This window comes from Anabrus simplex, chromosome 1 (genome assembly GCF_040414725.1).
Source record: "Anabrus simplex isolate iqAnaSimp1 chromosome 1, ASM4041472v1, whole genome shotgun sequence".
In the NCBI taxonomy this organism is placed as follows: Eukaryota; Metazoa; Arthropoda; class Insecta; order Orthoptera; family Tettigoniidae; genus Anabrus; species Anabrus simplex.
Genome location: NC_090265.1, coordinates 1,225,713,875 through 1,225,731,409, shown reverse-complemented (window position 1 = coordinate 1,225,731,409; position 17,535 = coordinate 1,225,713,875). Strand labels below are relative to the sequence as shown.

At 39.9% G+C, this 17,535-nt stretch overlaps 1 protein-coding gene across 4 annotated transcripts in view; it reads left to right on the top strand.

The window, feature by feature from the left end:
- The window catches only part of LOC136858213 (very long chain fatty acid elongase 7), a 163,414-nt gene that overhangs the window by 106,073 nt on the left and 39,806 nt on the right, over positions 1-17,535 (top strand). For all 4 annotated transcript variants that reach the window (XM_068225452.1, XM_068225450.1, XM_068225451.1 and 1 more), the window contains 2 exons: positions 7,359-7,464; positions 16,746-16,882. In XM_068225452.1, coding sequence (XP_068081553.1) covers positions 7,359-7,464; positions 16,746-16,882 — 243 coding nt within the window. The remainder of the gene's footprint in view (positions 1-7,358; positions 7,465-16,745; positions 16,883-17,535) is intronic.

Here is a 17,535-nt window from a genome sequence, read left to right as displayed (position 1 = left end):
CGCAGGAGTTCTTTTACGTGCCAGTAAATCTACCGACACGAGGCTGTCGTATTTGAGCACCTTCAAATACCACCGGACTGAGCCAGGATCAAACCTGCCAAGTTGGAGTTAGAAGGCCAGCGCCTTAACCGCCTGAGCCACTCAGCCCGGCGATTTGTAATTGTAGTTGTAGTTATGTGGAGTTGGAAAGATTTCATGTTAGCATTTATTATGTTGTGGACATATAATTTAATTAGTTTAACGATGTAACTGTCTCGTAACCTGGAAATTGGTTTACTAAGAATACTTTTTGAGTGATTTGCCAGTTTTATTTAACTTCAGTGTTTGGTGTTTCTTCTAAACGCAAAGTAAGTTAATGTTTTTCTGCATTTCGCAATTTTGTTCCTTCAGAACGATGTAACGTAAGTTCCTCTCGGATCAAGTGTTGTCGGTTCATTCTGAACATCTGTTTGTGTGATGTATATTTCGGCATCGGGATTATCTACAGCTTAAGGGTGTTACGAGATGATAACACATGGTGTGATTTATTTCGGACTTTTATAATTGCTGTTAACTTGTAACAAACATCATGCTTTAAATTAATATTTCGTAGCCAATCCATTGCAACTGATAGTTTGGTTCGATTAAGTATCCATTTAGGGGATGTTCCGGTATTCGAAAGAATATTCGACTGTTGGAGAACCTTAATTAAATGTAAATACGGAATTTCTACTTGTTGAAGGTCAGATTTTCCACGGAACGTGTGGGTTAATTCTCAGTTATCGCTTGGGTCAATGTTGCCCGATATTCAGGTTTTTCTGTCCTTTTCTGGTTCTGCTGCCCACATATCGTCGCTACCGGGACAAAACCTCCAATATGAAATATTTTGCTTAGAACTTCGGCAGATAAGATGCTGACATCTAAAGTGCATTTCATAAGGTATGTGCTGCGGGTCAGTATATCTCCAAGAATATTATCACACAGGAGGTTTGGTCCCGGCAACGACGATATCTTATTTTGCGTTCCCAAACATTGGAAGATCTAATGTAAATAATTTGAAGATACTTTCGCCGTCCACGCTATATTGATTGATAACAACAATTTGGGAAATATTTAATTTGTTCTTTTATGGTTATTCAGTAACTGAGATTATCGTGATTTAATTCAATGAATTTTTAGTAAACACATTTTGCTCCTCATGTGAAGTACTCATACTCTCCTCTGCACCCTGTCGATCGGTCGATAAAGTGACAAGGAAGAATCATCATATACGCCCTAAGTACTAAGGATCAATGTTGTTCTACCGAAGCAGCTGAGCAAGACGATGGACGATGGAACGGTAGATTCAAGGGTTCAAAATCAAAGGAAAAGTGGAAATGTACGATACTCCAGTTTCTCTGTTCAAGTCAGTTCCTCCAGCTCTTAGCTCCAGAGTACCGGTCGCTTTATGAAAACCTCCTACTGAGGCAAATACAAAGCGACGATGTAATAAGAGACCAAGTCACATCGAACAGAGAGTAAATAATGTGACCTTTCTGCGATTTTATTATATCGGTTTTGTACAATTTTAATAAAATGCACTTGAGAGCATTCAAGTATGGAAAATTCTTGCATTCTTCTACTAAGTCAGTTTGTAATTTTGTAGAACGTAAGTTAGATTAATTTCAGCGTAAGCTTTAATACGTTTCGAACTCGAACGTGACGTAATTTAAGTAGAGGAATAATTTTGAAGATAGATGGCAGACTAATCCCCTGAACCGTGTACCTAGGTATTGTACCAGATATGCCGGTGCAGCAATTACTGTGTGTTTAAATCACGAAGTACTGTATTTCATCGTGTGAGAACACGGCAGCTCGCTTCTGTGCTAACGTGAAACTGATGACATAGGCCGCACCACTTCCGGCTACAGCTACACGTCACCCATGCTAAAGCTAGTGACACATTATACTGTCTTTGTTGCATTTAAAATAATATTAAGTGGGTAAATAAACATCTCATACATTTCAATCCAGTGTACCAACTAGAAAATTTTATTTATAATTTCATTTTTGTGTGTGTGCAAGAACATTCTAATAATACCGCAAAATATATAGCAAGTTCTACTGCAAAACAGAGCATTTCTTCTGAATTTCTTGTCATGTATCTTTCTGAATCAGAGCATCAGGGTTCCAGAAAAGGGTTCAAGCCTATTGTTAAGTTACCCAGTGGGGCCGATGACCTTCGATGTTAGGCCCCTTTAAACGACAAGCATCATCATCATCACCATTAGGCTACCCAGTTTTAATACCAAGGTGACGATATTAAAACATGTCTCAAAGTATAAAATCCATCGTGCACGATATTTTTACAACTGATGGACAGCTGGGACATTTTGCTGTTATTACGGTATTACAAAATATTAACAATCTGTGTTACAATCGGTTGCGTTCTGTTATTGAGTAGATTGCCGACAAATATCAGTTTTTATTTCATTATCAGTTCGGTTAATTTCAGCGTGAGCTTTAATATGTTTCGAACTCGAACCTGGCGCAGTTTAAGTAGAGGAATTATTTTGAAGATAGAGGGCAGACTAATCCCATGGACCGTGTACCTAGGTATTGTACCAGATGTGCCGGTACCGGGCGAGTTGTCCGTGCGGTTAGGCGCGCGCAGCTGTGAGATCGCATCCGGGAGATAGTGGGTTCGAACCCCACTGTCGGCAGCCCTGAAGTTGGTTTTTCGTGGTTTCCCATTTCCACATCAGGCAAATGCTGCGGCTGTACCTTAATAAGGCCACGGCCGCTTGCTTCCCATTCCTAGGCCTTACCTGTCCCGTCATCACCATAAGATCTATCTGTGTCAGTGCGACGTAAAGCAACTAGCTAGATGTGCTGGTACTGCAATTATTGTGCGCTTAAATCATAAAGTACTGTATTTCATCGTGGGAGAACACGTCAGCTCGCTTCTGTACCAACGTGAAGCTAATGACATATTCAGCGCCACTTCCGGCTACAGCTACACGTTGCCCATGGTCAGCTGATGTCACATTCTATTTTATATCTCCGATGGTAATGGAGATTTGAGGAAAGTGACAATGGCAACACGTGTGTTTCATTAAATCCTACAAGACCTAGCAGGTTTAAGACAATATAGTAGATGCTGTGTGATGCCAGTCGACCATTCACAGCAGTGCCGTGCTGTTTGGCTGTTGGATCAGATCAGAATTTCAGTACAAACTCTTCCTTCCTTCAGGGGCATTGTTTGAAAGTGTAAATACAATCTAAGTGTAGGAACTCATTCTACCTACAAATTCTCAGAAGTTTTCTTTCACTGTCGATGGTTCATTCGTTCATGAACGTACCGTTTATTAGTAAATTTCGCTGATTTCGGTACCTCTCCTATTTTTCTAAATTGATGTTGTATGTTGTTCTTACCTTAATTAGTTGTTTCCGCCTGGCTACTTTTCGTTAATTGATTACAAGTTTCCTTCGACGTGCAATAATGTCACAGGTTAAACGAACTCCGTTCGTATATTTTCTTTCTTTTCTTCGCTGCCCTACGTCATTCCTTCTTGATTCTTGATTGGTTGCAGCACCTTAACATGACTGCTTACGTCACTGGCAACTTTCGTTTTGATTGGTGCCGAAAGTGTATCCTTCCGCGCTTTTCTGTCTTTTCGTTGGTTCTTTTTGTTATTTGTATTTAGTATTTGTTATATTAATTAATGGGAAATTTTTAAAGATATTTTTCTGGGTTCTTTTTGTTATTTGTATTTAGTATTCGTTATATTAATTAATTGGAAATTTTTAAAGATATTCTTTCTGGGTTCCTTTTTCCTCACTATTTTCTTATTTTTTGTTAAGAATTTCATGTACAGGTTTGTAATTACTTCCGTTAGTTGTACAGCACTATGTTGCGCCCAATCTGGAATCTTCCTCGGTGCTATTTAAGGGACAAGCCTACGGGAATGCGTTGCCTTCGCTTTCACATTCCGGGTCTGGCCGCAATCGCCGCTGGTACTCTACGTCAGCTCCTATGCTGCACCTTCATTTAGCAGCATATTTGCCGCACGCATTATGGAATAGCGACTTCTCCTAAGCATGTACCTCGCTGCAGTCCACTCGAGGTCAACCACCTCGCTTTTCGCTCATGAGTGGAGCGCTACAAGCATGACTTTTCAACCAGCGTAGCCGCACCCGATGTGGCCCTTGCCGACCTTTGTGTTTTCCACTTTGGAAATGAAAATAATGCCAGCCTAGGGTTTGGTTTTCTTTGCAGCGAGATCTACTGAATTTTTTAATGACCATTTTAGCCAGTCGTGTCCATGGACACATTTTATCTATATGTCGGCTGGTTCGTCTACAAAAGTTACTAACTGAAGCTTACCACTGAATAATGAAGTTACTGGACAAAAGGTCCATTTCTCTACTCCCCGGCGGAGAATTGTGTGCTATAAAATTCAATTCAAGAACTGTAGCGTTACTGTGTAAACTTTTCTCATCAACATTTTCTATGTCTGACTTTGTTATTTTGATAACTTTAATATTTTCTAATTGCTCATAATTATTCAAATTATCGGTCTGGGTTCTAACCAGCATTCAAAGTAACGGAAATCATTCGGATATTGTATTCTGATTTTCGCAGCTGTCGTAAGACAATAGTCTTACTTATTTACATTTTTATGCGCACAGCCTGTGGCAACTTTTTCGCTTAAGGCCAAGCGCTGGAATATTATATTTAAATATTAATTATTGTTAAATCTCTCTAGTACTTGTTGTTATTTCTACATTATTTATATAATAAAATTTGTAACTGATGATCTCCTTTCTTATTTCCCGAGAAATCTTGGAAACCCCCTCCGGCTTTCCACTGTTTTCACCAGTCGACGTATAAATATAGGTGCGTTAGGAATTCTGAGGTTATTTATCACTATCAGTATGTGTGTTATTACTATCAATCTTTTTGTATCCTTTTTCGTCCTTTACGGCTTTTCCCACACCTGCGGATGCGAACTGTGTCGCACATGTGGAATTTACCCTGTTTTACGGCCAGCTGCCCTACCTGATGCAACCCTATGTGGAGGAATGTTATTGCGTATTTCTGTGATGGTTGGTTGTGTGGCAGATTGTCTGAATATGATGAGGAGAGTATTGGGACAAACATAAGCAATAAGACATTATTATTATTATTATTATTATTATTATTATTATTATTATTATTATTATTATTATTATTATTATTATTATTATTATTATAAAACAAGCTCATATATTCTATCTTCGCGAATATTTTCAGTGTGAGATATTAATGTATAAATTTTGTTTCATGTTTCACATTTAAAGGAAGGGAAGTTGATGTTCGTGGTGGTGAGGTTGGTAAACCCCGGTACCTCCCGCCCCTCTTCTTATGTACGCCATAGCTGAAAGTAAAGACATGTTCTGAACGTCAAATAGTAGCTACTGAATGTCGCCAGAAATGTCCCACTGCAACGACAAGGGATGACGAGAGATGAAGTTACAGCCACAATCGCGATGGGGTCGCCTGGCCTTCGCTTAAATTCAGTTACCCTTCCCACTCCACCAGATGCATACTGTGACCTTTCACGCATTTCTAAATTCTGGGTTCTTGTTGAAAAAGTTATGCCTCGGCTGGTGTCATGCGGAGATGCAAAAGATTCCACTCTAGGGACGTAAAAGTTGGGTCACAGAATCGCACTGTTGGCTTTATTTTTGATCTGACTGACGTATGAAGATATTTATTAATTAATATCTTAACCTAAACCATCATGATATACCTTATTCTATTAAATCAGAAATCCGAAAAAAAATTTTCGTGGAAGGATGTTCCGTTTAATAACCAACATATCCGATATAACAACAACAATATTAATAAAAGAAAGACAACTGAACATTAAGTTGATCAAAAGAAAATAATTCTAATCTCTGACTCTTGTTAATGTTCCATTTTACATCATCATGCTCTTATTATAACAGGTTGCTCGCAACATCAATAATAATCTTTAAAATTCGCAAGAAGGAACACAAGGAAAACCGTTGCTGAAGGCTTAATTTTACAAATAAGTCCATCATTCGTCACATCTATCTTCTAACTGATGGTTAAAATTATAAAAATCTTGTCTGTTTGACACACCTATTCACTGATTTCAAAATAAATGTTTTAATATCCCGTTATCATTTGGAATCTTCCTTTAATTCATCGAAAATCTAGATAAGCAACTTGAACGCACCAATAACCTGTGCATATTAATAGCGTTCAGGCTACAAAATGATCAAAGAAACACAGGACAACATTATAATCCTTCAAAACATTAACGTTGGACAATAAAAATGAAAAATGAAATTAATCTCGTCTGAGCTCCATCGGCATCTGCACATAAGTAATAAATATCTGAAAATACAATCATCACCAACTACAATGATTCAAGATCTACGATGACTCTGCAGCCCTGGTGTCCTCCGTGAAAAAAACCTGGAAAAGCTACTTCACCTCTAAGCGTCAATTCAATTATCTATAAGAAGAAATTTAGCTAGCAAGAAAATCAATCTACACACTACACGTTAGTGAAGGTTACTCTCTCAATTTGTGACATAGCTCTCGTCTACATAGTGTCATTAACTAACGAAGATCTTATATCATCCTCCAATTTGTGCGCAATTACCAATACTGTACTCTAATCAAGGTATTTTTTACGATCATCCTACAAGTGTCTTCAAAACGCCTCGAAACATCATCGCAAATACCGCCCTTATGCCTAGGTAATCACCACGCATTACTGAAAATCAAATTAATATGCATGACGAAATTTCTTGTTTCACTACAACAAATATCACCGGGACTTCTAACAACGCATTATTCCATTAAAAGGTTAATCCCAATGAAACATTCTTCCACGATCCATACAATATTAATCACTCACATTATTCGACGACCCTATCACAATACACCTCTCATCATTTTATGCACATGTCATGCTCAACAATTTCTCATTTCATTTCAAACATACGGAGAAACGGAGAAAACCAAAGAATCTGTACTGGCTCTCTCGTCTCCTAAGTCCCAAAACACACCCACGATTCTAATATTCTCCGTGTAGAGGAGAAAATATTTTCTTTGTACTAGCTTGTTACCAGCTTATCGCCAAGGTAGCCGCACTTCAGTTCCCCACAATTTCAAAAAGTATATTTCAAATGGAAAATCTTGTCCCTGTGCTTCGGATTTCAAGCAATACTGTAGATTTATAATTGTAAAAAAGATTAATAGTGTTGTACAAGATTGTTGCTTGTTTCTTTTTCTTAACATTTGCTACGGAAAGTTTGCTAGTTTAGTTCAGTATTATATTCCTGTTTTCATAATCAGTATAATAATTGATATGTTTCAGGTTTTCTTCATACTCCGAAAGAAGTTCACGCAGGTTTCGTTCTTGCATGTGTATCATCATGCTATGATGGTATTTGGTTTATGGTTCGCAATGAAATATGCACCAGGTAAAGTCTTATAATTAAGGATAACAAAACTTATTCTTGAAATTTACCGGTTTTCAAAATATAATTTTCAGTGGTGATTGCAAAATAAAATCATGAAACATTCAGCCGAATGGATTTATAATGCCATATACACATGAACCTCGTTTATCCGGATTAAGTGGGACCGGAACTGATCCGGATTGTCAAAAATCCGGATAATCCGGAAGGACTAAAGAACAAATCGATGGCCTAGACTGAATACCTCGTATCTCAAAAAGTTCTTCCTATCCATTATTTCCCTAAAGACTGGTCATGCCTCCCAGCCACATTTGGTTATGCAGTCCATCAGAACAATGTTCGTTGGGTTTATTTTCCTATGCTGATGCGTAAAGTAAAATGAACCTTATAAAAATTATACTCTAGGACTTAGTAAATAAGTCACGCAGACATACTTTCCTATAGTACGGTACGGTAAGGTTCATTTTCCTTCACACGTCGGCATAGGAATAAAGAACACAACGAACGTTGTTCTGATGGACTGCATATTCATGCGTGGCTGGGAGGCGTAACCAGTCTTAAGGGAAATAATGGATAAGAAGAACTTGGTGAGATACGAGGTTTTCATTCTAGGCCATCGAAATAGATTACAAGTTAATAACGTAAGTTGTACAGTAATACCTTTTTTCAATTGTATGAAAAATAAAAGAACAATTTTCTTACATTTACGACTCTGTTGTATGCACTAAAATAGCCCTAATGTGTGACCTTTTGCTGTTTTGTATTTGTACAGCGTTTGCGCGCAGCAGGATCACGAAAACGTTTTACTAACGTCAGTTCTGCTGGAGTGGTTTCAGTCTGGGAATCTAAATAAGCCATTAGTTTGTCCAGCTGCATTGTTGCATCGCCATGAGTCAGTGTTTCTTCTGATGGAGCGCTAGTTTCATTTTCAAATTCACCATCACTCCCGTCATTACCTGCCGAGGAACAAGAGGCAATAATTTATTCATCTGTCATTATGCCGTAGCCTGAATTGCAGTCATTTTTCAACCAGCCATTTACGTCGTTCACATCTACGTCCGAGTATACGGGAGTGCGTGCAAATGTGTCAAGGAACTCAGAAAAGTCCACGGTTTCCATTCTCAATATTCTAGGCGAATGTCGGGACGGTACCTTTGATAGACCGCGGCCGACTTACTTCCATTTCCTGTCCTTAACTATCCTTGGTGGAAAAGATATTCAAGAAGTATCCAGCCCATAAAAGAAAAACTGTACAAGTAAAACTAATTTTTTATTATTTTCGATCCGGATAAACCGGAGATCCGGATTAATAAGGGCCGGATAAACGAGGTTCCTGTGTAATACCTAAAAATGAAGACAAATGAGGGATTCATGATGATTTTAAAGAAAAATAACCGATGGCACACTAGATAGTAGAAACTAATAATCAAGACCTTAATTGACACGCTAGTCGGTAAAGTTTTGCGATAGCTGGTCTATAGTCTACAAAAAGTTTTTTTCACACTCTATGGGATGGTAGGTTAGGGGATGGCTTAAAATTTAAATCTCAAATATCTACCGGTATGTTATTAGTGGTCTTGTCGATAAATACTACAGTACATGACAAAAATTAGAGACAATAGAATTTCCGATAAATAATAATAATAATAATAATAATAATCGTATGGCCTCAGCTACCCTGTGCAGACATTTCAATTTGACGCCATCTGGCTGTCTGCTCGTCAATTTCGACGTTCCGTTTTACTCTAGGCCCCCACTAGATGGCAGACCAAGTAAACCGAAACTCTCTTGGGCGTCTATGGCTGAGATTTAATGAACCGGCTATGATAACAGAGATATTAATGAGTTTAAAATTTTGTTGCTTAATCCATATCAACACCGAGCATCGCTAACATGAAAATATTGTTCAATCGTATTATGTAGCGATGGTAGTGGTTTTTGTCGTGATTGTCTTCTTCTTCTTCTCCATCTGTTTGCCCTCCAGGGTCGGTTTTTCCCTCGGACTCAGCGAGGGATCCCACGACTACCGCCTCAAGGGCAGTGTCCTGGAGCTTCAGACTCTGGGTCGTGGGATACAACTGGGGAGAATGACCAGTACCTCGTCCAGGGAGCCTCACCTGCTATGTTGAACAGGGGCCTTGTGGAGGAATCGGAAGATTGTAAGCGATAGGAAAGAAAGCGGGAAGGAAACTGCCGTTGCCTTATGTTGGGTACCATCCTGGCATTTGCCTGGAGGAGAAGTGGGAAACCACGGAAAACCACTTACAGAATGCTGAAGTGAGAATCGAACCCACCTCTACTCAGTTGCCCTCAGGCTGAGTGGACCCCGTTCGAGCCCTCGCACACTTTTCAAATTTCGTGGCAGAGCCGGGAATCTAACCCGGGCCTCCGAAGGTGGCAGCTAATCACACTAACCACTACACTGGCGTAGCCAAGGGGGCCCCAGGGGGCCGGGCCCCCTCCAAAATGTTTCCTGAAACTAGAGCGAGGATCAGCAGTTGTTTTACGTAGGGCATGAACAACTTAAAATCTTACGCCGAAATGATAAATTAACGCAGCGACAAAGAATCTACTAGCAGGACTAGCTATACATGATGCTCCATATTTGTACTACTTGAATGAAAGGAAAACGCTTAGGATTGTGATGCGCGGGGTTATTTCCCTGTAGAGGCCTCAGTATTGGGGATGTAACCATGTGTTGACAAATGGCAAAAGATGAGGAAAAGGGAAAATAGCCAGGGATTACTCATTAGGGGGCCGGAACGTGAGCACCGAGGTAACGGGGGCCACGGCCAGAAACAGTTGCAAGCTTACAACATCGTGTCAGATTTTGCAGATCGGTTCCAGGAAACTGGAGTTGTACCGTGGTTGAAAGGTGTGCTGTGTTTAAGTTGCAGCGTTTGGAAGACTGTGACAAGAATGTGAGCTACACGTTAGCTCCTCACTTTGTGCCATATAAGTAACTTTTTTGAAGAGGGGCCGTTTTGTCACTAAGGGAAAAGCTACGTGCATCGTCGGTAAGATATGATATTTTTTTAAATTCTAAGAGTAGTAAGACAGATTGCGGATCCGTGCCTAAGTTCTATAGGTAGGTCTATATATTTTGTCAAATACCCTGGGACTGATTGGAACCTCAAATGGCACCATCAAAAGTGCGGGTAACTATCTTGTAATTAGCGAACGTGATAACTCAGTTCCAGTGGTTCTATCTTCTCATCAAGACGGCCGAGGCTTGAATCACAGTCCATGCATGAAATATTTTTAAAATGGGAAGTCCCATTCTGTTGATTCGGATTCTACTTAAAACACCAGATCCCGCCCCTTACCTTTCTTTAGTACTTTTGAGCCATAACAGCATCACTTATGGTGGTGTATTTTGAGAATCCAACCAATCTTCGGGCTTACCTTGTACCTTAAATGGCGGGTGGATACAGTGGCGTACCCACAAAATAATTTCAGTGGCCAAGTCCAGGCCAGTAGCGTGGATACAACTTTTCCTTGGAAGGGGATGTGAAAAGATGTTTTACTTTTTATTTAGAATTTTCTTTACGTCGCACTTTAGGTATTATGTTGACGATGGGAAAGGCAAGGGCTAGGAGTGGGAAGGAAGCCGGCGTGGTCTTAATTAAAGTGTGAAAATGGGAAACCACGGAGAACCATATTTAGGGCTGCCGACAGTGGGGTTTGAACCCACTATCTCCCGGATGCCAGCACACAGCTGTGCGCCTTTAACCCCATGGCCAACTCACCCGGTGGATATGAAAAGAAATCCGGTCTTACCGAGTGCGGTGACGGATCTTCTGTAGATATTGATGGTTTTGATTGTTACCATGTTATTATATCCAACAATCGAAATCATAGCTTCTGTACTCTAAAGCAGCTGCATTATTGAAACTGTTCGTAAAATTGATAATATGGTTCTTCGTTTGTGAGGAAGTAAAATCATCATTTAATTTGTCTTCTTGAAAAATGGAACCACTTTGGTACTACGCCCCGTGAAGGAGACTACGTGTCAGGTCGTAGATATTTCGATCACGGGAGACTCATGGCCAACTCTATTGCACCCACAAATAAGGTTGTATCTTCCCGATCCCATGCCTTTCTTAACTCTGTCAGTGTCGGGCATCGAATGCAGGTTGCCTTAAGCCAAATTCTAAAAAAGAGACCTAAAAGTAACAAGCCGCCCCCGCGGTGTAGGGGTAGCTTGCCTGCCTCTTACCGGAGGCCCCGGGTTCGATTCCCAGCCAGGTCAGGGTTTTTACCTGGATCTGAGGGCTGGTTCGAGGTACACTCAGCCCGCGTGCTTATAATTGAGAAGCTATCTGACGGTGAGATAACGGCCCCGGTCTAGGAAGCCTAGAATAACGGCGGAGAGGATTCGTCGTGCTGACCACAGGACACCTCATAATTTGCAGGACTTCGGGCTGAACAGCGGTCGCTTGGTAGGTGATGGCCCTTCGGGGCTGTTACGCCATGGAGTTTGGTTTGGAAAAGTGTACAGAGAAGGAAGCGACACCCCTGCAAGGCTCTTTAGCTTCCAGCTAGTTCTTCCGTCCGGTCTCGTGCATTTAGGACAGTTGAAAAACGTACGCCTTAATAAATGCTCCTCATGAAACTTTTGTAAACATACTAACTGAATCTATTTATAATAATAATCACAAACGCCTCCTATTCATGTGGCTCATTTGGTTGAGTCGCTGTCCTTCTGAGTCCGAGTTCGCAGGTTCTAATCCCGACTTGGGTCGGTGGCACTCAAAACGGTGTAAAAATGGAAACAGCTCCATTTCGTTGGTTTCTGGTACGTTAATAAAAATTAAACATACGAATATTAGCGTCACAAAACTGTAACTTTATACTACTATATTCTGCATCCCAGGCTTCCGAGGGAAATTAATTAAGAATTTTTTTACGTCGCACCGACACAGATAGGCATATGATGACGGTGGGATAGGAAAGGCCTAGGATTGAGAAGGAAGCGGCCGTGACCTTAATTAAGGTACAGCCCCAGCATTTGCTTGGTGTGAAAATGGGAAACCACGGGAAACCATTTTCAGGGCTGCCGATAGAAGAGTTCGAATCCACTGTCTCCCGGATGCAAGCTCACAGCCGCGTGGCCCTAACCGCTAGGGAAACTAATAGAACAAGGTAAATCCTCCCTAGCATATGTTGTGACGTGTATTTTTTTTTACCAACTAACAAAATATCTATACCCATACCCCTTACATTCTATATTTATTTATGTATATATTTATTTATTTATTTATTTATTTATTTATTAGTACCTTGTTTACAGTGGCGAAGTTAGGGTTCGAGGCCCTCTCATACACTTAACCACATACTAATCAAAATCTTAAAAAATACTGAGATACGTAAAACAGTTAAAACTACATAATATAATTTAAAATAAATTTAAATAAATTACTAACTAAATATTAAAACTAATTAATATTAAAAACTCATACAAATTACTAATCCTCAGGCACGCACACCATTTATACTTCAACCATTCAGTCAGCTGTTCTCAGCAGGTAGCCTCGGCTGGTGACCTTAAAACTCGATTAAGTGCTAGTTTCTCTGAACTGAGCTGGCAGGGAATTCCATAACCTGGCACCGGACACCACAAATGATCTATTAATTTTATTTGTGCGGTGCAATGGAATAGAAAGAAAGGATATAGAACATGTATTTAAGTTGTGAAATGATGATAAAAAGGTGAATTTAGAAGAAATTGGCTGAATTTCAGCTAACACTCCTAAATAACATCGTTAAAGTGTGTAGCTGCCGATGTAAGTCAGGCTTCAGGCATGAGACAGCCTGATAGTATGGGGTGATATGAACATCATGCCCGATATTGTAAATAAACCTCAGGCAGGAATTCAGTGTTCGTTGAAGTTTAAGTGTTTCTTCTCTCGTCATGTCAACAAAAACAACGTCATAATAATCAAGAATAGGGAGAATGAGTGTCTGTATTAGTTTTAGCTCAAATGGAAATATATCTCTCTGCCGTTTAAGAGGGTATAGCACACCAAAACTCTTTTTACGTATTTCTGACCAGACAAATAAAGTTTTTCATTCATAATTACGTCTAGATTTTTAATCGTTTTACTGTAGGGAATAATGTTACATTCAGTAGAATAGGCGGGATAGCGACATTGCTTGAGCAGCCCAGTAATTTTCGTGTTCCTATTATGATTACCTGAGATTTTGTGGAGTTTAGTAGCGGTATAAGAGAATTGCGTTGCGCATGTATACTGAGTCGTCGGAGGTCATTGTTGATATCTTGTCTTGCAGTGTCGATATGTTTGAAGATCGTCAGCATAGAGGTGGTATATGTTATTTCCTGTCACAGACGGTAAGGTAATTCCGGTAGAGTTGTCGCACTTTTTAGGTGTTTTCTTATATATCCGTAGATTTATTTTTGAAATGTTGCAAATTGATAGAGCATGATTTATTAGACCAGAGATGAGCAAAACATTGGTAGTTGAAAATAAATGAGAGAAAGTAAAGAACAAAAACATTGTTGCGTCAGCGGAGTCTCTCCCTGGAACCCTGTATAGATGCCGACTTTGCTTGGGAGAGATGCCGCAAGTAAAATAATCAAGTGCAAAATCAAATTTAAGCTAATTTCTTCAATTTTAATATAATTGAACAATAGGACACCCTTAAAAATCAAGACATGAAGCAAAATTGGCCTGAAGCATTACAACAAGCCAGAACAGTTACATTTTCGCCTTCCTCTCCTGACTTTAGTACAGGAACAGATTTGGATCTTTTTACGTTATCACAGAACCAGTTTGGCTGTTAGCCTGCACACCAAACTCATCGATGTTAAAAACACTCTCTGGTTTATCAAATAATGTTTTATTTCTGAAAACAATGTAATTGTATATAATAACAACAACGTTAGCAATGAAAGGAATACAAATAAATGATTTATTTCAAGAATCGTTCGGTAATAATATATTCGAATAAAAAAAATGGTACCCTCTGAATAGTATTGAATGTTTAGATATTTCTTTTAGAATCTGTTAGCAATGAGGCATCTCTACCGGACTGCTGTGCGCCAACTCTTCCAACTATCAGGTAGAGACGCCGCCCTCTCCCGTTGTCGTATCTCAAGACCAACATGGCCTAAAATAAGCTTATTATCAATTAGAGTAATACTTCTGACTTCTCCTGTACCAAAACGGCTGATTTAAGCATTTGAAATCATTTTAATAATCAATAAATGAACACAAGGAAAAACTATGTCAGGAGCAAACATGTACTCTCCAAAAGATATTGGCTATAATTGGCGTAATATACTAGCAAATTCCATCACACCCGCAGACAGTAGTTCTTCCTTAAAAACTTAAAAAACCATACACAGTGCCATATAGCTCTAACGATGGAAACCTGTGCCTACAGTGCATGCGACAACTGCACCGTAGCGGCATCTGTACCGGATTTACCTTATGTCATTAATATAAATACAGAAAAGTACGGGCCCTAGATTACTGCCCTGTGGGTCACCATAAGTCTCGTTTTCCATTCAGAGGGCTTGTCGTTTACTGTTTTCACGCTGTTGATTGTTACTCAAATAAGAATTTAAAAAAGCGCAGCCAGGTCGAAATTTAGCACTTCCATTTTCTGTATCATATTCGGAATTTCTATAGTGTCAAAGGCGCTACTGAAGTCAAGAAGGATAAGTATAGTGAGCAGTCGTTTGTCTATGGCATTTCTAATGTCTTCAGTAACATTCAAAAGTGATGTCGCGGTACTGTGACCCTTCTTAAATCCAGATTGCAAAGGTCCAAAAGAGCATTTTTGTTTAGGTATTCAAGAACTTGTTCATATACTGAACGTTGAAAGGCTTTCGAAAGCGCAGGAAATGGACACAGGACGAATGTCAGAGAGTGATTGTGGGTCCAAACTCTTAGGTACCAGTATAATATTAAATATTGGCTGTTTTCGAGACAGTAAGGCAAGTTCCGTTTAGTAAACAGTAGTTCAACATGTGCGTCAGTATGGTGCAGGACAGCACCCATACTGTTATGTATAAAAGTAATAGGAATATCATGTACACTTATAGCCTTTGATTTAATCGAATACAAAGCGTTCTTAACCTGATTTTCTGTGACATTCTGAAATGTTGTCGGTCTGTCGGTGAAGAGTAAGGTAAATTATGAACATAACGAAAGTTGTTTATAATGAGCAGACGTTTCAGGTACGGTCCATGGAGTTTACAGAAAATCAATAGTATAACATTAAGGAAAACCGTTCTGGTTTTCCTATAAACTCCCCGTCTGTTCAAAGATTTTAAAACGATATGCATGTCAAAACCTTTCCCGCTATGAGTATACTCTAAATATGAAATTTGGTTGAAATCTATCGAATCGTTTCGACGTGATGGTGGAACAGACAAACAGACAAACAGACACGAAAATAAAAACCACCGATTCGATCTTGAGTTGACCTAAGACGGATAAATATCTGAGAAATTGGCAAAACAAATGAAATTATAGAGAGCGGACCCCCTACAACTTTATTTATATAGATTAAACTAACTCTGTTTGGTTGTGTTTTGATAGTTCTTTAGTGGCCTGGCCACAAATTCTGCCCTTCCTGCCAATGTACTTCACTTATACCAACTACATTTAAATTTAATCGATCCTTCACAAATTCTCTGCCCTACCACTACAATTCTAAAGTTCAACATTTACGCTCCGATTCGCAGGATGTCAGTATTCATCTTCCCGATGACTGCCCCATCTCGTGTAGTCCCCACCCGGCGATCTGATTAGAGGACTATTTTACCGCCTGAATATTTTACACGGGAGGAGACCATCATCAGTACATCATTCATTCATATAGAGAGAGCCGCATGTCCTCTGGACTTAGCTGGTGTAGTTTCCCGTTTTTTCAGCCCAGTGGCAGAATCAACATAGCTAAGCCATGTTAAATATTAATGCAAGACCGTATTAGACAATCACCCAGACTGCCGCCTTTGCAACTTCCGAAAGGCTGCTACACACTTTCGATGAACCATTCGTTATTTTCGTCTCTCGACGGATACCCATCCTACTGTATATGGTTGCACCTACTACCCGGCTACTCGCTTCATTAGGATGCGCAAGGCTCCACACCGCGGTAAGGTTACGCGGTACACAACATTTTTTCTATAGATTCAATTATTCATGAGAAAAGTGTATCTACCAGAAATGTATACAATACCATTATAATATGCAGGTACAATATGAGTAATTATTATTGATGTTATTATTATCATTATGTTGTCTTTTCAGGTGGAAATCCGATATTTCTCGTTCTCCTGAATTCCTTCGTTCACGTTGTGATGTACGGCTACTACTTACTTTCTTTGCTGGACCCGGAGTACAAGAAATCCATTTGGTGGAAGAAACACCTGACTCAGTTACAGATTGTGAGTAAAATTATCATAAGTTTCAGTGAGCAAACTGACGTCATCAAGTACCAGCATGCATGCACAGGAGGTTAACTGGTAGTCTGGCGCATCACATTTGATTCCAGTCCCTCTAGGATCAAGATCATTCACAAAAGAAAATTAGTCATTGAGTATTATTTCACTAGCAGGGCAGTGGGGATTCTAAATACGCAGAGTCAGCATTTTTTGTTGAGTCCGCATCGAGGTTATTGACCCCTAGTAGTGTACCTAGGCCAGTTCCGAGTTCGAGGTCATTTTCCCAAGGTCATTGACACCTACTATAGTAGTAGAGAAATTACGATTTGCGGATTTTGAATAAAAGAGCGAGCCTAACCTCACAGTCGCTACCTTGAGGGGACTAACCTCACTTTAACGGCTAGTTGGCCTTCCCGACGCCAAAACGAGCGAGTCGAACCTCACATCCGCCATCTTGAAGGGACTATCCATAGTTTTACGGCAAGATGCTTTTCCCGATGCCAATTGCACAAGATGGCGGCTACACACAGCTCCTTATGAGACGGCCAAGGGCGCTTGCGCAAGATGGCGGCTGCTCTTATGAGACGGCTTAGCGGCACTTGTACAAGATAGTGGCTGCTCTTATGAGTCGACCTAAGGGCGCTTGCACAAGATGG